This window comes from Seriola aureovittata, chromosome 6, assembly GCF_021018895.1.
Source record: "Seriola aureovittata isolate HTS-2021-v1 ecotype China chromosome 6, ASM2101889v1, whole genome shotgun sequence".
In the NCBI taxonomy this organism is placed as follows: domain Eukaryota; kingdom Metazoa; phylum Chordata; class Actinopteri; order Carangiformes; family Carangidae; genus Seriola; species Seriola aureovittata.
Genome location: NC_079369.1, coordinates 13,559,312 through 13,587,302, shown reverse-complemented (window position 1 = coordinate 13,587,302; position 27,991 = coordinate 13,559,312). Strand labels below are relative to the sequence as shown.

The 27,991-nt window shown below is 39.0% G+C and overlaps 2 protein-coding genes across 2 annotated transcripts; both read right to left on the bottom strand.

Moving 5' to 3' along the window:
- Positions 1 to 2,646: 2,646 nt before the first annotated feature.
- On the bottom strand, positions 2,647 to 11,392 carry lpar3 (lysophosphatidic acid receptor 3). Its single transcript, XM_056378318.1, has 3 exons — positions 10,721 to 11,392; positions 8,697 to 9,451; positions 2,647 to 4,239 (listed from the first exon to the last, which is right to left on the bottom strand). Exons 2-3 carry the CDS (start codon positions 9,436 to 9,438, stop codon positions 3,911 to 3,913), a joined length of 1,071 nt encoding a protein of 356 aa, XP_056234293.1. The 5' UTR covers positions 9,439 to 9,451; positions 10,721 to 11,392; the 3' UTR covers positions 2,647 to 3,910.
- Positions 11,393 to 11,702: 310 nt separating this feature from the next.
- On the bottom strand, positions 11,703 to 27,916 carry mcoln2 (mucolipin TRP cation channel 2). The gene is made up of 15 exons (XM_056378317.1): positions 27,695 to 27,916; positions 26,563 to 26,811; positions 25,686 to 25,839; positions 25,026 to 25,199; positions 23,778 to 23,934; positions 23,387 to 23,465; positions 23,194 to 23,290; positions 22,907 to 23,006; positions 22,296 to 22,408; positions 21,772 to 21,921; positions 20,823 to 20,924; positions 20,412 to 20,534; positions 17,685 to 17,891; positions 17,238 to 17,371; positions 11,703 to 13,589 (listed from the first exon to the last, which is right to left on the bottom strand). The coding sequence occupies exons 2-15, from the start codon at positions 26,604 to 26,606 to the stop codon at positions 13,553 to 13,555; spliced, it is 1,671 nt and encodes a 556-aa protein (XP_056234292.1). The 5' UTR covers positions 26,607 to 26,811; positions 27,695 to 27,916; the 3' UTR covers positions 11,703 to 13,552.
- Positions 27,917 to 27,991: the final 75 nt, after the last annotated feature.

Sequence of the window (27,991 nt, the reverse complement as noted above, 5' to 3'; positions counted from 1 at the left end):
ACCGAGCTTATAAAAACAAGATGTTTGAAACACTCCTTTGAGTTTCTGCCCCATGTTGACATGGTTCCATCACATAATTTCTGCACATTTGTCTGCTACACATTCATGTTGCCAATCTCCTGTTCTACCAAATCCAAAAATGTTCACATCTGGTGACTAAGGAGGCCACTGAAGTGCACTGAACTTATTGTCATGTTCATAAAACCAGTTGGAGATGACTTTTGCTTTGTGACATGGTGCATTATCATGCTGGAAGTAGCCATAAATTGTGGTAATAAAAAGGTTGCACATGGTCAACAGCAATACTCAGATAGGCTGTGGCATTCAAACCATGATTGATTAGTATTCCCCACACCATTTTACCACCACCACATTCATGCTGTGTTTAGCTGTGTCCTGGAACCTTAAGAAGTAGATGTTTGACTGAAGATTTTTATTACTGTGCCTGCTGCTGTTGAATTAGTCAATCTGTGAATTAAAACTAGCATCTTTATGAGTCCTTAATGACACATGGGATTTTTATATAACATCATATCCTAATGAAATTTTCCATCCCTGCCTACATCTGTTTGCTCTCAGATTAAGAACAAACCAAAAGACAGCATTTCTGAACATCTGTGAAATTTAATTGGCTTTTCAAGAATGCATAATTACAGCACAGCTATAGAAAAAGGCCTGCCGCACCATACAGTTTACAGTTTATGTTTTTGGGAACGCAACACCCAGACAGGCCGGCAACAGTCACGACAGGTCTACAGAGAGCTCTACTGAGGACATACAGTACTCACTACAATACAGCATGTTCTTGATATAAACCACATGACTTTAAACAAGTCAAACCTCAACCTGAAACATAAACCGAATGTCATTTACATCCTGAGTAGTTTCGTATTAGCAAACTGAACAGTGCTGTACCTTTTCCTCTGCTGTCAAAGAGTGCTGGTAGTGTTTAAGGCATTGAACCCTGAGTTGTGTGTAAGTTTTTACTGTATAAAAAGCATTTTAACATGCGATTAGAAACAATAGGCCTGCATTTCAAGCATGTCAGCTTGAGAAAATTAAAGGGAAGATTTGAAACTTTAACGAGATTCAAAGGCTTAAAAGGCAAAGGAACTATATGTATATAGTATGTAGAATATATTAACATCACTTTTAAAAAGGAATGACTGATTTACATGTAGATGCACAGAATATGCCGTATATATGCTATAGTACATTTGGTTGATGTTTGTTTGATGTGTCCATGAATCATTTCAGGTGGCTAATATGTACAAGGCAACTCAAATATAATGTAATGTTTCTGTTGATCAAAGAAAGCTGAGTTAAGTTTACATTAAAATACTTTTATGCGGTTATTTTTACTGATGCAAGTGTTTTGGAGTCTAATTCAGAGGAGGATCTTGTTCCTCCCACTTAAGACTCAATTACCTTTCTCAGGATCTTCGGCCAATAGGAGACTGACTGCACGGAAACAAAAGGTCACTCGTTAAGTGGCCCGAACAGAGTAAATCATACTGAAGTGGATGATCTAGAGCAGCAGAAATCTCAAGCAGTGGCACTTAATCATCTACTAAGTGCAATGCAAGTCATGTAATAGGAATGTGAGATAATCATCTCAGTGTTATTTTTGGTAGTACGCTAACATCTGCCCTGCTGTGTCATCCGAAGTTTAAGGGTAACCATTACAAGTAGTTACTTATCAGTTAGTGACAGTCATCTTTGTTTGTAATCAGGAGACTCGGTCAAACAGGATTTCCAAGTAACCCTATGGTTTGGTTGGGCCATCGTAAGGTGTCAAGTGTGCACATCATTTTAAAAGCCACAGCCTACAGCCACTCTAGCAGCTACTCAAACATGCTCACACTGACAATGTTTGCATGCTGATGTTTATTCTCGTATTCTAGTGTAGCATGTTAGCATGCTGCAGTTTGCTAATTAGCAGTAAACACAGCTGAGGCTGATGGGAACGTTTTGAAGGTATTTTCCTCACAAATTAAAGTACTGCACAAATTAAAAAGTTGAACTGATGATCGCATTAAGTTATTACAATTCATCCTATAACAAATTTAATGGTGATTAATCTAATAGTCCTCAAGACATTTCACTCAAAACCAGAAATATCAAACACATGTGAGGGAAAGTCAGGGGATCACAAGAATATGATGTCTAGAAGCCTTGAATGGCTGTAGCAAATTTTCTGATTGACGAGGAGCTATTTCGCCACATAAGTGAAAACGTCAGACGAACATCAGAGGACACTAAAATCAGTGGGATTTATCCTCTCTGGACCATGAATGTCTATACAAAACGTCATGACAGTCCATCCAATAGATCAGTTTGGACCAAAGCGGTGGTCTCATCAACGAACTGAACGACACTGGCCATGAGCCCCACCGCTCGTGTGGCTAAACGTAGTGAATGCCAGAATGCCAACAATCTGTATATTATTCTTATACTCTGTTATTATAAAATACATTTAATAACAGCCGTTATATTATATATAAATACATATTATTTGACTCATTTTGGGAACTTTAAGTGGAATCATATTCAAACTGATGTTCATATTAGATAACTATACAGTGAAAGTCATTGATGTTTGACAAAAACAAAAACTATGTGAAAGAAAAGCTATCACTTAATGAATTCAGTTAACTTTTATGATTTTAATTAATCAATCAGTTATAAAAGTCGAAAAAATACACAGGACATAATCATGTATAACCTCAGTTCAGTAAAGAAAAAACCACTGAAGCTGTAAACCTTTCCACACCGCTCTCTTATGTGGCATTCCTACACTCCCAAGAAAAAAAACAGAACTAGCTTTAACGATGTCATGTCCTTTACAGCAGGAGTGGCATAAATACATACAGCAGGTTGAAGAAGAGTCATGTGAACCCTGTCAATGATTTATCAATTTAGTCGTCAGAGTAAAGAGTCAGAGTCGTCTCAGACGAGCAGCTGTTTCGTCAGCATGACGGCAGCGAGTGAGTTCAGGGAGTTGTTGGCGGATGTGTAAGAATGCTACAGGGAGAACAAGTTCGCCTGCATGAGGTGCAAGCGGGGGTTTATGTATGTTTAGGCGAGCTGATAAAAGAGGACATATCGGACTAGAGAGGAGTGACGCTGTTATCTGTTCCACACAGGCAAAACTGCTTCACAAAGTAAAGCTGCGTGAAAATGGCCAAAAACATCAGGTCTCACCGAGCATGCTAGCTATATCACACAGTTGAAATTATTACGTATATCAGGAGGTACAAGTAGAGGCATACAGTACAGCAGTTTACAGTATTTTTCATTGACTGTGTTTAACAACAGGAAATAATCATTAAAACCATGCCCTATTCAAGCACACCTACAGTTTTATAGTACCTGACTATAAACAAGTTATATTTCTTGACTAGTTCATCCAATAAACCTTTACAAAAAATTATATCAGGGTGAAAAAAAATCACCCATTACATGATTTTTACCCCTTTTTGAGGTAAAAGTAGAAATGTACCGCTGTGTACCTCATACCGGGTCTTTCTGGAGCTATTGGAGCAGAGTGTCATCCAAGATCAAATAACCCACAGGGATGTGATGAGGAAGACAAAAAAAGCAGGATGAAACAGCATCAGCAATCTCTCACTACTTATAAATGAGAGTCGTGTCATTATTAGTGCATCAAAGTCTCTTCATCTCACCCCAGCCTCAGCTCCACACTGGAGCAGCGGGCCTGCAGTGTCTCTTCGAGAAAGTACTTTTAATCTGAGGACGACAATAACTTCCTGGAGACCAACTGGAGACAAAATGTGTTGTTTCTCTTTCAAGTCATCTCCAGTCTGTATCTTATGTTCTTATATCTTCATAAGGTACGTCCAGTCGAATCTGGACATGAGTTCTGCAAAGTTCTTAGCGAGTTCCATTTTCAGGTCTTGAGTATATGCTGATCATCATTTTTTATCTCCTCTGGCGGGAGGTGGCTGGTGCCCGTGTCATGACCAGAGCTGAGCGGCCTGGCGTTGGCCTTCGTTGACCGCTGCCGCCGAGTACCGTTTCCAATACACCGCATGAGGTTCTTGAAGGTTGTCCACATTTCCTCGTCCTTGTAAGAGTAAATGCAAGGGTTCATGACGGAGTTGAGTACGGCCAGGAGCAGCAGCCATCGTTTTAATTTCATGACGTTACAACTCTTACAGTTGAGGCCATCCAGCAGGAGAACAACCAGGCCGGGGGTCCAGCAGATCACAAAGGCCCCTACGGGAAAAAATACAGCAAATCACAGACACTTAGATTTTTACTCATTATATAATATATAATAATTATCTTATAATGTAAAATAATTAAACTGTAATATAATAATTGTCTTAAAGGACAATTTCTCAGCCAGGCACAATATCTTCCTTGGAAGTCACTGCTCTTGGTCAAGAAGCGTGTGAGAGGCAGCTAAGCAGATTTTGTTAACTGGACAACGAAAGGCTGGCTGTTTCCCCTTGTTTCCAGTCTTTATGCTAAGCTAAGTGGCTGCTCGTGGCATCTTTATATTTATTGTACAGATGTGACTGGTACTGATCTCATGTAACTCTCAGCAAAAAGGCAAATACACCCATTTCCCAAAATGTGGAACGATTCCTTTAATTGTACACTTATTATTAGGTGTTATCTGTTGTGTGATAAACTGTTGAAAATAAACAGCATCACCTCCTTTTCTTAAAATGTGGGCTCACAACTTGCAAACCCCAAAGCATTCAAGCATTATACGAATTTTCACTTATAATTCATAGAACATTGACAATCTCACTACTAACCATTAATAAAATAATTACTTACAACAACCAGACAATCCATAAGAAATTGTGATCATGATATGATCCTGAACTGTAAATTGTGAAAATGTCACAGCCTGGTAGAAACAGTCTAACACAGTTTTTCCCAAAAAATACTACCCCAAAATACTCAATTTACAATGTCATTTTGGCAAATGACTTAACTGATCAAAATTATTGCTAAATAATTTTCAGTCGATGGATGGTCGATGGATTTCATCATTATTTTTAACATTAAGCGAGTCATGGATTTATCCTTGCTTCCCAGACTTTTGAGAGTGACAGACTTCTCAGGTGGGTAAAAGATAACCAAATATATAAACGAATCAAAAATAAATCAGAATGTATTTGGTGGTTTCACGTACGTCTATTAATGAAGCTTTAAAACAGAACGTATAAGAGTTTGACTTATGTTAAAAATGTGTGCATTTTAGCAGAATACTAAAGAGGGCTCAATGCAATGCAGCTTAAGGGCACACGTGCAAATAGACAAAACACAACACACACTTGTTCAATGCTTTGTGACTTTTGAAGCTATGAAGATGGCTTCTCATCAGTGGTGATAGAAAATGAGCTAATGTCTGTTTGGTTTATTATAACATTGATATCACAGCAATTTGTGTGTGAAACAATGACTGTGTCCCAGTTGGGTTCATCACTTATTTGTGTCCCCTGGAAACACTTTCATTGTTGTCTGTGCTACTTGCAGCTTGTTTCTGTATTTGGTTTGTGTTGTGCGTATTTGTAGTATCTTTGTCTTGTTGTGTTGTGTTTTTTCAACATGGGTATTCAAATTGATGAAGATGCTTTCTGATATGCTTGTGTTTTGTCGATTTGCATGTGTTTTCTTAAGTTGCACTGTGTTGCGCTCTCTGTGCCGCTGTAGAATAATGCCATTCTAACACCATTTACACAAAACAGACACATTAAAAGAAATACGATGCCATCATTATGTTAAATGCTCAATTCTGTGTGTTTGGTAAATAACAAGGCAGGTCACAGAAGCACTTAATTAGCCATCTATTTCAAACATGTTTGGGCACAAAACAGAGCTACTAAGAGATTTGTGGAGATGATAGGAAGCCACAAGCTGCAACTCGCCTGTACTACCAGCATCTCTGCAGCTTCAATACACACAACAAAAACAAGTACTGTTCTACATAGAAACAGACAGAGAGGGTCTGGTAGAAGTGTTGATCTAAGTTTTTTTTTTACGTTTTTCTCTGCTCTTAGGCCTGGAAGTCAAAACGTTTGCCACATTTTTTATAGTGAATTCCTATTTCTGTACTCTTTCTTCTTCCGTTTGTGTTTTTTCTTTGTCTTTGATGAACCACAAATCCAAAATAACGTGAACTGAATTGAAATGGAGTGAGACCCCATTAAATCAACTTCCACTTGCAGTTTTTGATGTATTCCACAAGTTTAAAAGTGGACTTTATTTCCTCTTTAATCTCTGACAAAGAAAAAGCCAGAGTGGTTATGAGGAACACAAGCATATGTTCCTTTTAGCATTCATTTACGCGATGGTGGTTACACTGAAGGAATGAAAACAAAATCTGAATCGGCCTTGTGTAGTTCGATGCTTCACCTCAAGAGTAAGCCCCAACACTCTTGAAAATGTTACAAATAAATGGCTGTAGACCAATAAAAAGAGATCGATATTTTACCAAACTAGTGCCATGAATAGTGAACTACACATAAGTTCACACATGTAAACAAGAGAACACAAGAGGAGTTATTCTAAACACTGAAGTAAGTAAATAATAGATTAAAGTGCAAATTTACACATATGAATGTGTTTTCTTCTTTAGTGTTTGTCATTGAGAACAGGTCGTGCACAGTGACTACGTTTAACAACAGCTCTAACTAACACTTCTGCACTCATCCATTTCATACAAAGCATGTGCTGCTTTCATGTGTCTCTGAACAGGTTTGTCCAGTTGCCATTTCCACCTGAGCAGACTGCTTTTCACCCGGAACAAAAGTCAAGTGTCTTTTTTCCTGACGAACACAGCCCTTGACCCAGACCTGACTACATATCTGAGATTTTTTTTTTCTTTTTTCTCTCAGACATCAACGTCATATTTCTTACAACACCGATTACGTTAGAGTGCCTCCGATACTTTTTTCCTTCTGTGCATTTTAAACCATATATAGACATTCTGCTTGGAATAACAATTTGTGTTTGACATGTTTCTTTCCACAAAAAAGTTGAACTACCTACTTTAAATTTCTTGAAGTTAGATTCACTTTTTTGTCATGAAAAAAATCAAGAATTCTTTCATTTTAAAAGTTAAACTACTGGACACATGATGTCTTCTACTTCACTGTAAAGGTATATGTGATCGACGTCTCAAGTTTCTGCATCACACTTGTATAAGTTACATACTGGACCACGATTGGCTCCAAAGTTGTTGTGATTTCACAAAATCCTGCTCACATACATACACATAAACTTCAACTGAGAATAAAGGTGAGTAGAAGTAAACTTGCACATCCTGCACATGAATGTGAAACAATAAGCACAACACTTCTTTTTTAAACACTAAAGGGGGACTTTAAAGACAACATTTCCTCAAGCTACAGAGAACTGCATCTGAAAGCAATTGACAACGTCTTCAAGTATTTTTTTTTGGGCAGGGAGGAGGGGACGTTCACTGAAGGCCAGTGTGGTGTGGTGTGGATGGTACGCCACACAGGCTGAAGAGCAGTGTCCTTGCAGGGAGAGATAATTACACAGCACTCTGGAATAAAGTGTGTGCAGAGGCAGGCGGCTCCTACGCTTCATACAGTACAGTATCGAGCCATCTGTCTGGGCAAGCAGAGAGCCCCAAGAGACAAAGAACAATGACAGATCATTATCCTGCAGAGCAACTGGGAAAGAACACAACAACTAACTCCTCCATGTCTTATATAATCCTCCAGGTGACTGTATGAAAAGTGTACAAAAACACAAAAACTGAGCGTATTCAGCACTGAGATGAACTCATCAATGCTGCAGAAGTCCTATTGTTCCTTTTCTGTGCTGGGAGGGAAATGATTTGGGTACTGCGCCTCTATTGCAAGGTATCCTGTTGCAACACCTAAACAAAGAGAGCCAAACCACGATATCTGACGACCTTATCTAGGACAAAAATAAATGAGAAGAAAAGAACGCTTCAGCATTTTTGTGCTTTATAATTCTGGGAAACAGAAGATGAATGAGAAGTGGTTACCCAAACAATTAGTCATATAATTGATAAGCCGATGGACAGATGATGAATCAGCCGCAGTGATTAAAAGTTTAAGGAATTTGAAGCATATGAATGCCAAACATTCTCTAGTTCCAGCTGTTTTCACATCCTGTAAACTGAATACCTTTGGGTTTCTGACTGTTGGTTTGAAAAAACAAGGAATGTAAAGATGCCTCTTTATGCTCTGGTAACTTGTGTTAGGTTTCTTTTACTATACTTCACATGGTATAGATTAAATAACTAATCTGTTCTTTGTAAAAAAATGAATCTATATTATAAATGATAATGTTAACTGTATTAGTTCCAATCCTATGAATGAGTGTTTCAGTCACTGGGAAAAGAAATACAGAGGGACCAGAAGACTGGAACAGGATACGTAGAGAGATAAAAGAAACCTTTCATTTCACCTCACGACAAGCACAAGCAGGTTTAGAGGTTTACTGAAAACACTGGTGTTTGTGTTATAATGCTCAAGGTTTTCCTCCATATCAGGAAAACACAGATTACAGTCCAGTGTGCTCAGCAGTGACTCAGTGAATTGGACTTTGTGACTGTTTCAAAGTACACCACAACTCTTTACACCTTAGTAACATAGGAAATGTCTTGACTCCCTTTTGTATCATCAAGACGCAACATTTTTATGAGTAGTACCTACCAAGCACGACCATCACTGTCTTGATGAGCTTAATAGGCGTCCTCTTGCGGTTGATGGAGCCGCTTGTGTGCGGCATGAGCACCGACGTCTTCTTCTTGACGTAGGTGTAGATCCTCATGTAGATTGCCACCATGACCAGGAACACCACCAGGTTAGACGCAGACCAGAAGACCAGGTAGCTCCTGCTGAAGATGGGAGCCAGCTGGGAGCAATCGCTCAGGTTGCAGATGCAGTTCCAGCCCAGACTGGGCACGGCCCCCATGAGGATGGAGATGGCCCACACGAGCACGATCAGCAGGGTCACCCTCCTCTTTGTCAGGTTGCTGTGGACTTTCCAGTTCATGACGGAGATGTAGCGCTCCAGTGCTATTACCAGCAGGTTAGACAGTGAGGCTGATAGACTGATGTCCAGCAGGCCTTGGCGGATAAAGTATTCTTTAACTGTGAGCTGCCGCGACACCTCGCCCGTGTTAAACATGAGGTAAACGTACGCTATGCCAGCGAGGAAATCCGAGGCGGCGAGGTTAGCAAGAAGATAGTAGAAAGGGTAGTGAAACCTCTTGTTGGTGATGACAGCAGCTATCACCATGGCGTTGGAAACCAGGATGAAACAGCAGAATAGTGATCCCACCACCTGGACGAGGATGAGCTGAGTTTTGTCCCATTTATCATCAGCGCCAATGTTGTTATAGAAGAAGCCCATGGACTCATTATAATGACAGGTCTGGTTCTGCTGGGCCATTTTAGAGGCAAGTCTGTGAAGCAAGAATGAGAAAAGATAAGAAGTGGAACCATTTAGTATGCTATTCTAAATTACATAACAGACTTTAGCCTCTTCCTGGGGTTTTAAATTGGGGCCGCAACCTATGAATATTTGCATTTTAATCTGCCAATTATTTTCTCGATTAATCAATTCATGTTAGGTCTATACATTTCTAACAGCACAAGATGATCTATTTCAATATCTTGTTTTATTACACAAATATATTCTTTTTTTCTTTCATATATGACAAAGAAAAGCACATAATAATGACATTTGAGAAGCTGAACCAGCTCAAAAAAATGACTTAAATGATGAATATCATCGAAATAGTTGTCGATTTATTTTCTATTTATTCGATTTATCACTGCAACTTCAATATAAATATATACAAAACACAGTTACTTCTGTTTTAATACACAAGGACAATGGTTCACCTTACTGTCTAGTTTATAAAATTATCCACTAATAAGCAATACTAATAAACAGTATTTTGCTGGGCAGTGTTATTACACTGTATGCAGTATCCATTCAAGTTTAAGATAATCTCTCATTTAACAACAGAAGAAAGTTAAACTATGTCTTTCAAATGCTTTGCAGGCATTTCCATATCAGTTTTCGGGAATTACGTCTATTAATTTACAACAAAAACAGAAGGGATGATAAGAGATGTGATGAGAAGTCTGAGCTGAAATGCTTCACTATGCCAGTTTTTTCAAGGACAAATAACTTCTAGGCCAAGAGAGATTTAATGACTTGACTCCAAAGGCAAGTGCACATATGCCAGAACCCATTAAATGGGAGGAAGCTGTGTTGAATAAAGTTGAAATCAAAATGAGACCCATTAATAAAGCCAAACATGATAGTGGCCATAGTAACGTTTAAATGAGAGCCAAAACAATATGCTCAGTCAAATTAAATGAGAAGAGTCCATGGAATTTAATTTCTCCTATCTGTATAAGGTAAACAACACAGATATGCTGCAACACATGACTTCAACATAGTACAGTCTAAAGGACAGATTTCTCCATGACTTCAGGAGCCTTCTTTTCGTATGCAACTAACTTTACTACAGCCTGTCCCACGGGGCTGAACAGCAGCACCAACGCGGGAAGACAAAGTCCTCACAGTGGGACAAAGTGACAAACAGAGAGACAAGCTCTGCTAGAATACAGAAAACGACATGAAACAGACAAAACAAATACAACGTAGAAAAGTAAGAACAAAGAGTTAGTGGAAAGAACAACTAGCCAGGTGAGTTTACCTGTGATAGAGGGGCGTCAGTGGATCAAAGGTTGCGAAATATTCCGTGAGTTCATGGGCATGTTTCCTCTGAGCCTCCGCAGCGGTGGACGGACGGACGGACGGAGGCGCCGGCAGCGGGACAGGGGACGAAGTGAAGGCAGGAAAGTTGAGCGTCTTCACTTTGAGCTCGGTGACGCAGAGGGCGTGCGCCGCGCCAGTCTAATGCCTCAGTTCCTCAGGTTGACCGAGCGAGGTCCGATCACAGAGACGGTATCTGCTCAAGCACTGTTTCTATAGGGCTTATACAGTGTGATTAATGGCTTTTTATTATATATGTGTAATAAATCATTTACTTATCGGCTACTTTATAGAGCAGTGGCAAGCAGTTAATAAGAGCAACTGTTGGGTTGCCAGATTGTGGAAATCCTACTCCAGCATAATACTTTATGGGTCTTTTTAGCTCGCGGTTAAATTCATCACTGAAACTTGTCCAAAAAATCCATTAATAAACTACTTATTAACATTTACAGCAGCTGACTTGAGGCCGTGATTTATTAACATTTATAATTGCAGGTGACTGACTAATATTTAGTATAATAAATTCAGATCCTTTATTAATGTCATATTAACGTTTATAGCTGCAAACCTGATTAGAAAGAGTGAAACCCCTTGCGAATTTGTTTCCATTTTATGCTACTTTATACTTCTGCCCCACCGCATTTAAGCAGGAAATATTGTACTTTTAACTCCACCATATTTATCTGACAGTTTGGAGTCATTGGGTGCTTTTCAAATTAAGGTATCTGGAGACATTTACATTAAAAACACATGATAAATTATAACACAATGTTAAAGCTTAAACCAGTGGTTCCCAATGTTTTTGGCCCCTTACATTAAAGCAATGGCACTTTAAGATGTCAATCAGTTGTTAGTAGTTCAATCAAAAAGACGTTTCTCACCTTGTTTCAGTTCATTAACTGTTCCAGGCCCAAAGAGATAAAAACATTTTCAGTATTTAACAAAACAGCAAAGATTACAGAGAAGCACTTCTTCACCGCTGACAAAAGTGACTCAATACCTTGATTGCAGAGCATGGCCATGGCTGTGTTTATCTGTTATGGGGCCCTGAGGAACTAATTTGTTGAGGCCCCCCTACACCTCACATCCTCTGTAAAGTGTGCATGTACAGTCTCCACCAAAATCCCATTCAGTAGATGACACATTTTTCACATACACTTACACCCAACCGGTACTGCTGTCTTGACTCCCAGTCTTCTGTGTGGTCATCTAATTTGAGGCATTTGGAAGCCCCCGGGGCAAAGCAGGTGCCTGCTATGCTGGTTTGGTAATCCAGCTTTGAACTTGTTATATCAAGTCAGTCTACAACACAAAGAATGTAGTGGAGGTTTACCAACACACTGAAGTGCCTTGGAGCACAAAAACATTGTGAATTCATATAATGGGTGGATTCTCCTTTATTCTGAGTCATAATTTTGGAGCAGTTCCTCTGTTCACATTCAAACCTACTGTGTTTACTGTCTTGACTTCAATGGAAGGCTTATTCCCATTTTCCACAATTGTGAGTGTTTTGAAATTTGTCATTAGCTCATGTTCCTGATGTTTGTTGACCCAAACTAAACTCACAGATTAGTCGATAGAAATTCTTTGAGTGAAAAGGATTTGGTATCTGTTTTGACTTGAACTCCAGTCCTAGTATGAAATGAGATATTACTAATACAAGGGCAGTATTGCCACATATGAAAAACACTGAGGTGGCACTAAATGGCGTGTCAGCTCATTAACACATGCCATAGAACCGCCTGATCTCTCAGACATTTTATCACATCCAGACTGAAATCAGTCAAAGGATCTTTTGGATGATATTATGAAGAAGCACCCTAAAGGGAAATGCAGGTCTTGCAGATGAGCTCTGATGATTTGTCAGATCAAACTCAAGGGTTTAATGAAACATGTTCGTTTGATTTTTATCAGGTAAACGCATAGTAGTCACAGTGCAGGTGAGAAGGCATGCTCCAGCTTGTTTTAATAGCTTGACATGCTCGTAGATTTGATGATTACCGTGACTCATGCTCTGGTGCTGGTGTAGTCATTTAAAACTCCCCTCTTTCTCAATCTCAGCCCATCTGCGAACATGTTATGAAATTTAGAGAAATCTTTGGAGCACCTAATATTTTTCTGAGCACACGAGAGATTTGTTGTACTGAAACGTTGTTCTTATTTTATATCAAGTTCCCATCACTGCTGGTAAGACATTGATCATGGAAATAATGGGATTAATCCACAGCTTTGACCACTTACTTGTTACTTGCTGTGTAACTCAAAGCTCAATGTGCACACTTGCAGAAAAAACGAGAAACGTAGTCTAACATTTGATATATGTAATGTAATGTAAAACAAACATTGGCTTTATTGCACTCTTTACTACAACATTTGACAAATACATTTCCTCTAGCACTGCATGATGTTGCATAGACCCGGTGTTTGCAGAAATAATCAAGTGCAAATCAACACCGAATCCAGCTCTTTGGCAACTAGCGCATATGCATGCCTAAATAAGGCCCAGTAAACTCATCAGTATCCTGAACTCCAACAGATACTGTTAAATAACATGTGAAACCTTTTTGCCTTGCTCCCAGTTCCAACTCTTAAACTTGAGTTCCAGTTTCCAGCATTTCATATTGCACTTTTTACTCCTGGAAATACACGCTCCAGGATTCTTCAGCGGAAGCATCTGAAGTCTACATCATACGCGTGAAGTCCTGTTCCCAGCATCCTCCTCCCCCTCATGCTCCTGCTCCCTGAATCGTCTCATCTGGAGGTGGGACAGTTGTCAACTGATCAGTATGACATCATCATTTTCTGGAACTCTGCAAAGACATGATCGAAAAAAAGAGGCATGACGCCACCAATGTCTCATCAACACCCCCATATACTGATAAAGAAATATTTTCACTCATAAAGATGCCTAATCAAATATCTCACACATCAGGGATACTGATCTGTATTCAAAACATTAAAGCCCTTGAAAACTTGGTTTGTAAGTATATCTTAAGAGCTAAAGATATTCCATTTACTGTGAGATGTGACAACAGCAATTTGAGAAACTGTACGCAAATGTTGGGAATTTTTGCTTGAAAAACGAATGATTGAATATCGATTAATGATTTTCTGTTGATCAATTAGTCGACTAATCATTGCAGTTTTAATAACGAGTAAAAATCCAACGGCTTTCACCAGATTTTGTTTCAAACATGGCTCAATACACAGAAGCTGATGTCACCCCCCCAACTACACCAGGTTCAATGTGAAACTACTATCTCAGACTGTGTCTGAGTCATTTTGTGTTACAATGTCACATCCAACTCATTACAAAGGGCACAAGAATTCAAGATTCAGCAAGCTCACATTTGCTTGTTCAGACTAGTGAGGTTTCTCTAAACTCTTTGCTACAGTATTAAAGTGTTTGTGTTGAGCTAACCTCCTACAAAGATTATCACAGTCAGTTCCCACAATTCAAACCAGCACAAGTCCTCCTCCTTATTCTCTGGGGCCTCCACCTGCGTGAAGGCTTGGCCTCTTACACAAAGGTAGACAACATAGGGATGGCAAGGTTGGGATTTCAGGCGTACCCTTTCTGAGAATAAAATCCCCAAACCAAGCACTAGGAAAATGATAGCCTTGCATCTTGAACACTTTCTTGTGTTTGACTGTTTGCACCCAGGAGAAACAGCTAATTATGTCCCTGTTACATCAAATCTGTAAACAAATTACACATTTTTCCTTCATCTTTTATGATCTGCCAGATGCAGCATTTTGCAGTTGTGTCTGCTTCAGCTCTCACAGACCAATTCCCAGACTCTCTGTTCCGCAATTTGCTGCAGCCGTTTGAGGATGTGAATGTATTTCAAAGAGAGCAATAAAGTTGTGTCCATTTACTCTCTTGGAAAGCAAAACTGCACCAGCTTTAGGCCTTACTGTATTTATACATTGCTTCCAGGCACAGCTTTACTGCTCCCTTTGTCAAATCGCTTTAAAAACAGGTACAAAGTGTCATGTAAAATCTTTACAATACTTGTCAATTCACTATGAAGTTTCATACATGTAACTACTGACACAGAATACATTCATCCAAACAGACAACCTTGATATATTGGTTCCAAATAGGAAATAGTTTTAAATCCAAACGGAGAGTGACTAACTCCTCAACTTGCTTTCCAAACATGATAAGAGAGGCTCATTGTAAGCAGATGAAATTTCATCCTGTAAGACACTGAAGTGTTTGAGCAGAACACTGATCTAATTTTTCTGAGCACAGCAAGACAATGATACACATAAATACGACATTTAGTCATGTCAGAGGCTGCAAATGGCTGTAATTGCACCATCTGTAACTTGACAAGAGTACTCCTAATGACAAAAAGGCAGCCAAATCTAAAAGGCCACTGGCACTTTTATGTTCATTTACACAGAGACAATGCATATTTAGTTGCCAGTTTTGCACAATTACACATTATTTCATAATGGCTCTGTAACTGAGACTACACTTCCTTTAACACTTAAGACATCCAGAGCAGGAACCCTGGGTGTCTCTGCGATAGAAAAACGGCTGTGAAACCTGCAGGAAAAGACCGCAGAGTGCAAGTGTCAATGTCTGGTAAAACAATAGTGACGGAAAAGCCCTGAAAGGGAAGAAACGATTGTCTGAGCCACAATATTTCATTCGGCACTTACATAATATATGCAGCAAAGTAAACCTTTCCATCGCTGATGAACTCAGTTCTTTTCCACCAATTATGTGTCGCCCAAATAATTTTTACAGTGTGTACAAACATTTGAGGCTCAGGCTAGCAGAAAATATTGGTTTGATGGCAAACACTGTACAAAATTGTTTATCTCAGAAAAACAACAGCTGTTGCTTTTCTGGGATAAACGACATCTTTTTGCACTCAGTCATAAAATGGTCTGATCATTTTGAAGTAGACGAACGGCGATGGCTACAGAAACCAAGCCTCCTGTCTGTTTACAGTTAGGCCTTTTCCTGAACATAAGCTTAATTGATCCAAAACAGGGAAATTGAATAATATATTAAAAGCATATAAAACATTCCATGAAGCTTTAATAATGCTGAGCCAAAAGTAAAAGTAAGAAACCGCAGTCTAGTGAAGTGCCACTTTGAAACCTCTCAGTTTGGTAGAAACAAACAGTTAAGGAGGAAGCAATGGCTTTTCAACAAGCTCCAAGTGATGCATAAACTTTACACTGTGGCTTCAAAATGGACATGGTGAAATAAAAGTGTGATAAAATGCAATTCATTACACTGGCATATTAGGAAATTATTGTAAGAAATGGCATCTGATTACAAAAGAAGGGTAAGCAAGTGATGAAGAAAGAGAGAATGCAGTCCTGCATGAAACAAAACCCCACACACACACTAAACTTCACTGTACACCACATTAAAGACAACTGGAGTTATACTTTCACCCATCGCCCTCAAATCAAATAACTCTGCCCAGCTAACCACCCTAGCTCAGGGTTGGGGGGTGAACAGTGCCACAGTGTACACCCTCTGTTTCTCTGTAATCAGCCCATCACTGGGTGTGTCTGCATAGCTCCCACCACTAATTTCATTGCGCTCAGACCGCATTCAGAGCGAGCCAAACCAAAGCGTGGAGGAAACTCCACTGCAGTGTGCTGCCTGCTGATGATAGAGATTGGCTCATAGAAAAGGAATGAGCAGAAAACAGGGACATATAGAGACATATAGGCATATGTCTTACTGTAGCAACAAAGCGTAAGCAATGCAAACCCAGTTCTAAAACTGTGAATGTTACAGTATATGTGAGACTTTTGTGTATGTATGACCATGATAATGTAATATTCTGTATTCCTTGTTTGTTCCCTTGTAATGGTGACAGATCAATAATCAAAGTACACTGTATATATGCTTCTTAAATGTTATTATAACTTAGTGGTACATCTTTCTCACCAAAGTTCAATAGTCAATAAGATGGATGCTTCTCACATTGACAGCAGCAAATGTTTGTTTTGAGCAAACAGCAGAAAACGTGACCTTGATAATTAAAGAGTGCAAACTCAATCAAATAAGACAACATACTGCTGCCCGTTCTGTTTGTTTGACATGACTGATTTTCTGGTTAAGTGCAGTGCAAAAATACTACAGCAATGATCATATAGCAACCAAGATGCCACAAAAATGAAAAAACAAAACAAAACCCAGAACTATTTCTTTTAGAAAAATCTTAACAAACCCCCTCAGCTGAAGTCTATAAGAGATGGTTGAAAAAAAGAGAACCCGCCTCTAACACATTGCCCTTGAGCAAAGCATTTAAACAATTACACCACTCCTGTTTCAGTGATGAGAAGTCATGTTTGTTTAGTGCAGCTCCCAGGTGTGCATGTCTGTGTGTGTGTGTGCGTGTCTGTGTGTGAACAGAGCTTGAGAATAAAAGTTAATTATCATCACAGTATCAACATTACTGTGGACACTGTCATACCGTTGGCAGCAACAGAGCAGAGACTGTCTGACGTGAACGTCTGTCTGACTGTTCTCCTCTACAACAGGAAAATCTTTCTGCTCTCTCAGGAACTTCTGCAAGTCTGTCAACGGGAACCCATCCCTCTGGTAGTTCTGTTAGTAAAAACAAATATATATAAATGCAACAATTAAAAAACAGTGTATTGGAAAGTACATGACAGTATCTTTTTCATAACAGTTTTTTTTTTTTATAAAGACGTATTTCACAGTGGATAAGTTAGATGTATTCTCGAAAAGGTTTTTGGTGACGTTTATGGTACAAAGACGTCACTGATATTTTCATGTCTTCCCAGAGATTTGTGAAATGTTAATGAGTTGCCTTTAATGGCATAAGAAGATTTAAAAGCTGAATTCACATAGTGTCCACAGCTCTCACGTCACTCAGACTGAGCTAACAAACAAGTACCTTGATGGTCTCGTAGGCGTCTGTGATGAGGGCGATGAAGAGCGACAGCACCATGTAAATGAACAGGGAGATGAAGGAGTAGAGGTACGCCCGACTGAAGATCCACACCAGCGTGTTTTTGTCCTTCAGCTGGGCGAACGTGGTGAACATGTCGTCACCGTTCAACAGGGAGAACAGACACTCCGCCACACGACTCAGCCCCTCAAACTAGGACACATGGAACAAGGGACATTAGACTGGATTATATGAAAGTTACAAATGTTATAAGCAAAGTTAAACATTTCTAATTAATAATTTGGCCTATAAAATGCCAGAAAATAATAAAAAATAAAAACAAAATGCTCATTACAATTTTCAAAAGCCTACTACTACTACTACTACTACTAACAATAATAATAATAATAATGCATTTTATTTATAGGGCACTTTTCAGGCTACTCAAAGACACTTTATGTGAATTAAAAATGATCATAGAAAAACTATAAAATAAGGAAGGTAATAATAAAATAGATAAAAACAAACAAGACACAACTTAACAAACCTAAACACACAAAAAACAGTAAAACCTAAAAAGATATTTATAAGCCGAAACAGAGAAAAACCTGACAAATGAGAATCTGGAACTAAATGATGTTTGAAATTTTTGCTTGAAAAATGACTATCAACTATCAAAATAGTTACTGATTGGCTGTAAGTAAATGCATAATCGTTTCTGATCTAGTAACAAGTCAAAACAGATGTGAAGCATTAAGACAGGGTGTGGAGCCATAGGCGATATCCTGTAGCTTAACACGAGAAAGTGACTTATTTCAGATTATTAATTATATTACTAGTGCTGACATGAGACATGCAAAACTTGTGCTTATATGTTGTATAATTTTTTCCAATAAGCGTCTAACTCAGAGGGAACAGGAGGTGTAGAAGACTGAAGCAGGATGGTTGATAGAGGTGGACTGATAAAGACAGAAAGGCAAACAAAGAGACAGATGACTGAAAGGGAGATGTTGATAACCAGTCGCAAATGTTATGAAAGAAGCCAAATTCCCCAGTTTGTGATATTATCTAAAAACAACATCCCACTGTGAGAGTATGGATTCAGGGCACAGCACTTGAAGACGTGTGGGATGGCAGGTCCTACAACATCCTCTGTTTATTCCCTCAGTAAATACACAAGAGGATCCTGGAAGGGCTGACAGCACTCTACAGGGGACTCCCCCTGCGACCAAAATGTAAATATCTTGACCGAGTCTCAGAAGACAACAGCATTGTGAACGCAACCGCTTTACTTCGGCTGCAAGCATAGCAGCACCACATGTCAAATCACTTTCACTTCTGCTGATGACAGGTGATTATGTAAAAGTGTTATCATACATGAGATTAACTTTGACCCCACAAACACACTTATCAGTCCACAACTTATTTCAAGTAGTTTCTCCTAATCATTTTCAGACTGTCAACAAATTTCCATCTGGTCAGTGAGGCTTCACTTGGCCCATGGCGGCTGATCTCAGTCTATCTCACATCTGTCTCTCCAGCAGTATGAGCTCTGTCTTGTTTAGACGCCTACTGCTGCTCGGACTTCCGTAAATAATTTATCTTAACGGGCGAGGACAGCTAAACACACACATATTTTCTCTGATGGCACATGCTATCCAAGGAGTTAAGACCATCTCTCCTGAACTGACGCTGTGGTCCTCGCCTGTCCAAATGTCCTACAATTGCAATTAAAATATATTTACTTTGTTTTCAGAGCATACACAAAACCTTTGCTACTACAACCACTTTTCAAGAGTCTAGGGGTTTAAGAGGTTGGCCATGAAATTGCAGCATCCCCTGTTCGAGCCCAGGGATCCCTCATATCTCTCCTCCCTTTCCTCTTCTTATTATCCTATTCATATTATCTTAATATCCAAAAAAACAAAAACAACAACAACAAAAACACACTTCTGCTACTATTAAACAGAGGCAAGGCTGTGAGTGTGTGCACACGCATGAATGTGGCAAAAACGTATGTCCCAGTTTAAGAATTGGTGGCTGACAGTAAAGCACAGAGAGCTGCTGTCACTTAAGACAGAGGATCACTGGGCGAACATACACTGACACCTAGTGACGAAACTGTGCACCTACACAGTGTTTAAACAGGCAAAAGGCCATTGACCTGAAGTTTCTCAAGACGAAGGCTGTTTTTGCAGTTTTTCTTAGTTGCAGGTTATAATGCTGAAACTGCAATTCAAAAGCTACATAACCACAGGAGAAAGCTTGGTAAGTTTTGTTTTATAGCTGAACTGTGACTGAAACTTGGTGCAGAACACCTGCATCTTTCACTATGATGAACATTCATTTACATTCTCAGAATTCACAAATTCAATTATTTCCCAGTGTGAATCACTGCAATCTCTGCACAGATTTTTTTTTTTTTTAAACTGTTGAATCACAGAGTGCTGTTTCAGCCAATTTACACATTTACACACGTGCATGTCTGGGAGTTCCCTAATGCGACTTTATTTTTGTGGTCTCAGCAGTTCTACAGGAACAAGCAGGGGCGATGTCACTGAAAAGAGACCAAATAGTTCCCCTAATTTCCACTGTCCATAACAATTTACACATGCACATATTTGGGATTTCCCTAATCCTAATGATTAACGATTATCCCATAAACTCGCGTCTTTAATTTAATCTTGAGGTCCCCACTGCCTCTACTCTCCCTCAAACCAGTTTGTCTGTTACCTTTTCATGATACGGGCCCAGTACAATCCACCCGCAGAAGGTGTAGCCGAGGTAGATCATGCCGGCACAGCAGCAGAAACGCAGAACCTTGGGGAAGGCTGCTTTCATGGTTAAAATCAGCACCTACAGCAGAAACATAGGAAGTATGCAGAAAGTAGAAGGATGTGAAAACTAATTGTTCACTCGTGACCAAATCATGAAAAAAAAAAAAAAAAGTTGAAGACATTTGATTGGGGTTAGAGCCTGTAAATCAGATTTTGTGCATTTCAAATCCCAAATGAAGTGTAAAATGTTAATATAAACAATACACTCTCTTTTGCTAAATGTCTTGGATATGAGTGCAAGAAAAGGCCCCTGTACTTTGTTTAAAAAAAAAAAAAAAAAAAAAAAAGGGTTGATATTCAGACTCACGTTGTATTTCTGGAAGTATCCCAGGTACCTGATAACACCAACCCACACCATTAACGTAGATGTTCCCAGGAAGATACTGCACACATCGTAACTGGTCAGACTCTACAGGAGAGAGCTCACTTTAAGTATGATTTGATTTTAATTGGCACCCTCTTTGTTGTAAACTGAGTGTGGATCATTTTATTAGGGCTTAAAGTACAACGTGGAACTGCAACACAGGAACATCCTATCAATCATTAACTATTTTGCTGTAAATCTACCATGTTAAATCATTTTTTCTTAATAGGGACAACTTGCCCTCTATCACTAGATTTCAGAAGGAAATACCTTGTTCATTGAATTCTCATATCAGCCTTTTCTTTAATAAAAAAAATAATCTATTTTTTTCAAGCAGTATCTGCCATTATTTTACTTATTTTTTGACACAACAGCAAGCTAAACGTTTTACTCTTAAACAAAAGCCTCAGCCAGGGGCTGGAGTGTATGAGGGAAGAGTTTATTTCCATCTCTGTCAAGCTTGGGGTAAACACTCAACATGGTGGCCATGAAAAGGGCAGACAGGTTAAAATAAACTTTACAGTGTCTGCATTAAGTCTTTTCGCTCCAAAAGGCCACCAGACACTGGTATACCGACATAATTTAACAGCACTTTATTTCTCAACTGCTTCATAAATAAAAGGTTGTAAAATCAAGATGATGCTGACTGCTTGAAACTTTGATTTCAATTAATTTCTTTTTTGCCTGACGATACCCTCCGATGTCTTAGCCAATTGTCTCTGATTATTTAACTTAAATGAACTTAAAAAATAAAGTACACACAAGGACCTTTACATCTCCTTTCTGTTACATTTATTTGACATTTGCCATGCAGTATTATATCTCAGTTGCCTTTGTACAGAAGATAACAGTAAGCTTATCTCTATGGACGGAAGAACATGATTAATTTTACCTTTGCTTGTATTTCCATCTTCAGTATGGATCCAACTATGGCCAAGATGTCGCTGACAATGACCAGCACATACCAGCCGTTCAGAAACTCCCTCTGATCGTCCTCACACACTTTACGATTGTAGTTCTCATGGAAGAATCGGGAGAATCTCTGAATATATAACGATGCAAATTCAGAGCCTCTCAAAGAAAAAGATGTACATATATATCAGCTGATGGCTAAATGGTAAATTCTAGACAAACAACATTATTTTACCAGTAACAAAAATCCTTCTGGTTGTTGCCCAAACACAAGAATAACAGATCCATATCTACATGAGGTATATTAGATGCTGTAATAATGAGAATTTGAATTAATTGTGCTTATATTGACATTTAGCTTTGGAAGAAGAAAGTGAGAAAGACTGTAAAGGTTTTGAACAACCGGAAAATAATTAAGAAATATAAGCCAAAAAGTAGAGGAGGAAGAACCAAAAAATGTTCTGTATGATATGGAAGAGTGTGAGCAGGGGCTGAACTGCTGACCTGGAGTAGCCTCACAGCCAGTACGATGGAGCGGGTGCACAGCACAGCTGATGTGAGGCAAACCAGAATGACGAAGCCATCAAACATCAGAAGATAGTGCGTGTTCTTCTGAGCTGAAACAGATAAACGTGTGTGTGTGTGTGTGTGTGTGTGTGTGTGTGTGTGAGAGACAGTTTATCTCTTACATAACTCCCAACATTCATTACAGATAGCTACAAGTTTGAAAGCAAACGCCTCACTGACAGTCAGCAATATCAGGCCTTGAAACTGGAGTAAAATGTAGTTATTTGTATTTGTTTTCACCTTTTCAAATGTTTCCACCTTATTAAAAAAAAAACAAAGGAGGTGATCTGGTGAACATACTTTTTTCTTTTTTTTTTTCTTAAATGACAGATAATCATAAAGAAGTATGACCAATCACATATAACCCTTTAAACTTTATACTTAAGAGTAATGTGTAAATATTACAAATATGTATTTGCACTTAATAGTGAGAAAAAACAAACAGCTCTTCATAATCTGGTAATCTTTTGATATGTTTAAATTTAAGTCTTGTGGTTAATGATTTATGAGTTATTTACATTTCTCCACAACTCCTTACACAACCTTACCCGTCCCAGATATCTTCCAGTCCGTACACGTGCTGCTCTGAGCGTCTATGTCCAGGAATATTTTCACCTTTCCACTGTGACACTGGTTGTCAAATGTTATCTAGGGAAAAGGAAAGTAAACTAGCAAAACAATGTAGCTGAATTAAATATATATGTATATATCTGTGGTCTTTATCAGTCTCAAAGATTCTCAAAGCTGTGTCTCTCCATGATGGAACGTATTAAAGTGTTTCACCTGCTCATGTCAGTTTATAATAATAGATAATAGCTGAAGGGATGAACTGTACCGTGACAAAGAACGAGTAGCAGTCAGGTAACTCCCGCGAGCGCACGGTCTGTAGGTTGATTCCCTTCAGCTGGAAGGTTATTTTGATGTCGACCAGCCTGAAAAAAAAAAGGAAGGGGTGGATTGAATAGGTGATTTTAATATACAGTAGAAAAAGAAGGTATTGTATGTTAAACAGAAGCTGCACTGTATACCTGTAAAAGTCCAGATCAAAAAATGATGAATTTTGGGTTCTCCACAGGTTTGCAGTCTTTGGATCATGTGACATACAAACTGAGAAAGAGATGGACAGAGTGAGAAAACAACGACAGGACTGTTATTGAAAGCATGTATTTTGCACCTAAGACCTTTCATTTTATATTTCTGGTAAACATATTTTAATATACAATTTAATTTAATGCAGTGATTTGCAATAGGAGAAATACTTGTGATATAAATGCATACTGAACAGCTCCTCAGCGATATAATGAAAAATAGAAAAATGTGGTTTGTAGACTGTATAGATAAGGCACTTAAATGTTAATGGCCTCCTTTAACTTGCTTTTGGCATCTTGCAGGTGACTACATGTCATTGTTGCCTCTCACCTCTCTCCAGCTGGGCGTCTATGTCGTAGACCTCGTCTGAGGGCTCCACGCTGCCTCTCTTGTAGTACTCTTTACAGATGATGAGAGGCAGCAGTTCGCCGTCTTCATCCTCAGCGTAACTGATGGGACCCGTAGAGAGCCGGCCCAACTGGCTGTACTGTAAATATCACAGGCCTCAGGTAAAACACACTGTCCCAGCGTGATTTATACAATGTCATAAGAGAATGCAGACTGCCATATCACACACAAACACAAAGCCAAGTTGTTTAACATTAAGTACCAGCATGTTTCCCAGGATTTCCAGAAGTTTAAAATCACACAGAGTACATTTATAATATGAGCATTAGCTTCCCAGTTTTATCTTATGCTGGTTTTGATTATTTTCAGGATAAGGCGTTTACATGGAACATGAGAGAGCTGGTTATTCATTCATTCATTCACATGTTTACATGTTCATAACAGTATCCAGGTTTCTGATCTTCTGTGTGCAGGTGTCTTCAGGGATAAGAGCTTATCCATGTTTTTAAGACCATGATAAGATGTTTACATGCATTATACCAGGATATTGCAAAAACGTAATCATAACCACAAGTGCGCATGTATATGGACTCCATGAAAATAAAGAGAAAAAATATATATATATATCACCTTGTAAGCTCAATGATCATGTAACACAGACCTACAACGATTATAAAATGTATGTATATACATTTTAAAATCTAAAATCGGGTTAATTTTACATTTTTTGAAGGTGCTGTATTTTCATTTCAACAGTAGCAAAGTATGAAACAACCCCATTAACCTAAGGAAAAGGTCAATCTCAACTCAAGCACAAATATGCGCAGTCAAACCTACAGCATTTAAATTCAAACTAACCCTGAAGAATAAGGATGCGTTCATCTCTTAACAGAGTTTTCCTAAATGTTTCCAACTAGTAAATCTGTTCATGTCAACATCCGAGTCGTAAGTAGGACTGGAGAACTGTGATGCATCACTTCAGCAAGAGTCAGCCGTTTAGATAATCAAACTCACGGTCAATGCACAGTATTTTTAACCACCACACAACAATTCTGAAAATCAGACAACCGTCTCGACCTGTCCAATGATGCAAACGCTTGTAAGTTGTCAACATGGGAATCTTTCCCCATCCCACAGGACATTACAACTACTACTTTTCATTTTTGCGACAGCAGTAGAAAAAACAAAGGCATGAAGCGTAAGCATGTAAGATGAGGAAGATGAACTTGCCTGATCCAGGACATAAAACAGGCTGTCCTTAACATCATATTGGGTGTAGACAGCAACACAGTAGTCGTCCTCGTCCACCCCGCTGTAGTCCTTCAGGAAAAGGTTTTTGAGGGCTATGGTGTTCTCCTCCTTATAGGACACCACCAGCTGGTTGTTGAGGCCGAACAGGATGAGCTACGGAGGAAACAAGAGGAAGAAGGAACATTTATATTTTATGTAAATTCTTACAGTAATAATCAAGGGTGGAGGTAATTTAGTACATTTATTTCTGCTTCTGGAATTAGTATTTGTACAATACCAGTAATTTTTTTCCACAATATTCCTCTAATTCCAGAAATGTTCGGTCTTTAGCCGTCTGTGGTTGTTGCTTCTTGAAAGTTTTTGCTACATTGAGCAGTTTCCAATTTCCCAACATACACTGATTTGGACTTTTGCCTGTCTACATTTTAAAGCTCACATACAGCAATGGCTTTCCTTACTTGTAACCTTTGAAGTAGTATTTTTACTTCAAGTAGAATATGAATATGAAGTAATTGTTCTGAGTAGTTTTTCTGTTGTTTTGCTGCACTTTCTCCACTACTGAAACAACAAGGAAGTGTTTTTCTGGGTGGTTCTGCTCTCCATGTCTGTGGTAATCTACATTAATCCCACTGTACATACTTGTGTGGTGATCATGACAATCTTCAGGATCTGCACACCCAGTTTCCAGGGTATTTGCTGTCGGGCCCTGTACTTCTCACACGGGCTCATGAAGTAGTACCTCAGGTCATCTCTCAGGTTCTCCTCCTTGATAACATCTTGAGTCATGACAGAGCTGAAACAAAAAGGGGCAACGTCAATGCAGGAGCTGGGACACGGATGGGAAAAACAACAACCTGTGTCTGGCCTGGTGCTGTGGGCACCTGAGAACAGAGTCTTTTAGCTGATGAAGAGGCCAGCATATAGCACTAAGGGGGGGGGGGGGAAGCAGAAGTGAAAGAGAGAGAGAGCAGTTATTTGATGATAATTTACTTGAGCAATAGTCGTGCTTTTCAGCGCAGTGGACCAGACTGGCCATCTCTTACAGGAAGAACTCCATGTACTGAGGACACTGACTGCATTCATGGAGCTGCCTGGGTTTTAAGTCCAAGGTTAGCTCACTGGGAGTCCACTTTCAATATTTTCCCAACAGTATGTCGCCCACAGACTCTCCCTGACACCGAGCAAATCTCTAGCCTTCCATTTTACTTTAAGGGTTTCTGTTGAAATACACATTTACAGCTATTTTACAGCTGAATTATAGTTGCCTGGTCCCGTCGGGAACTTGTATTAAGTAATAAATAACGTCTGTTGTTGTTCTAATGTGAGACAACAATAATGCAAATGGATTTAAGCTCATTTTTTACATCTAAATATTTGGTGTTTCAGCCGCGAACATATTTTACGTCTAGTTAGTTATACTCCAGAGACAGAACTCTTCAGAGGAGTTAACTAAAAATGTTGACATTTTACCTCTAAGCTAATTTTGAACAACTACTACTTAAAAAAAAACACTTACCTAATTGAATTGCTCCTGTCCAGATATCGAGCTAATAATTCCATGGTTGATTATCCACGTGGACGCAGGAGTTAATCGACTGCGGTTGTTCTCAGGTTGACAGAGAGACACTTCCCGCAGAGGGGATTCGCTTCTGCTGGACTTTCTGTGTGACCACGCAACCTCCTCTCAGCCAATCAGGAAATTAGTGTCAGGAGGCGCACAGGTGTCCAATCTACGGCCCGAGGTCCTCCAGGGGTCACTGTAGGACTGAAATGGGCCAACATCACAAAAATATTCAAATAAAATGCTTTACTTAAGAGAATGGCTGTTGAACCAAATCTGAAACTTATTATTCAGCTTTTAAATGTTTATTATTTTGTTTCAATAATACTCTAAATTTCCCCTTACTGCATTAAAATATAAATCCTGTTTCAAAATGATCTTCACACTGCCAAGACTGAAATTCTGTTGAGGAAACTTTTTTTGTTTTCCTTGGCCTAAAAGTAGTCGTTAAATAAATAAAATTATCTTAAAAAAATACTGGAAATAGCTTGCAACATATCCAGTAAGTGCTTGCTTTTAATTGTGGAATGTGTGCAAACTCCCACTCCAATTCCCAAATACACAGATGACCTCAGGACTACCCCACCCTCCATGACATGACCTATCCACAGCCCTGTCCACAATGTTCCTGAAAAATAGTTTGTAAGCAAAAATCAAAGGAAAAGTTTGAAAAAAAAAAAACTTGGTTATTATTCAACATGAATTTTTACACTCAAAAAATCTAATATTTGTTTCATGAGGACTGTGTAGCTATGGTTTATCAGCTGTCATCACATTTTGATCTGTCCAAGAACAAAACCAGAACAGAGCCCCTCCTCAGATCTGTTTCGGGCTCCTTGATTAAAGTTGACAGCCACATAGCTCTAAAAGAAATCAACATCAACTTTGAGGTTTTGTTCAGTAGACATGCAGCCTGTGCCCTGACCAAATGTTGCATTCAGGTGTATTTTTGCCATCACAGAATCTGACAGAATAAAACACTTCAAGTTTACCAACCATGAAGAGGAGCACTCAAAGGATGACTCAAAAGCCTATAATCACATTACAAGAATAAAAAAGCAGCATTTTCCCCATATCAATTAATTACCTGAAGTTAATGGTATTTAGCTACGCTTGAATGTCTCTCCATGCTTGACACTGTGTCGACACTTCCAGTCTACTTCTTTGTCTTTGTGTTGTGCCTGTAAAATAAATAAACAGTGAAAGAGGTTGTCGAGTGTCTTGAGGGTATGCTTAAATTTGGAATGAGGTATGTGGATACATGTTTGACGGCTGTGGCCGTTAAACATGCTGCATTATTAGACATCAAAACACGTTTTACAAGATAACAGATGTCCTGTTCTGAAATTGTGAGCCCATCACTGGTACTGAAAACTGCAGGACT

Coding starts and splice junctions, on each gene's coding strand:
- lpar3 (XM_056378318.1), bottom strand. CDS start 9,438: ATGGCCCAGCAGAACCAGACCTGTCATTATAATGAGTCCATGGGCTTC. Junction 4,240..8,696: donor GACAGTGATGGTCGTGCTTG/GTAGGTACTACT, acceptor TTTTTCCCGTAG/GGGCCTTTGTGATCTGCTGG.
- mcoln2 (XM_056378317.1), bottom strand. CDS start 26,606: ATGGAATTATTAGCTCGATATCTGGACAGGAGCAATTCAATTAG. Junction 23,935..25,025: donor TGTTTTATGTCCTGGATCAG/GCAAGTTCATCT, acceptor TGATATTTACAG/TACAGCCAGTTGGGCCGGCT. Junction 20,535..20,822: donor GATACTTCCAGAAATACAAC/GTGAGTCTGAAT, acceptor TTTCTGCTGTAG/GTGCTGATTTTAACCATGAA.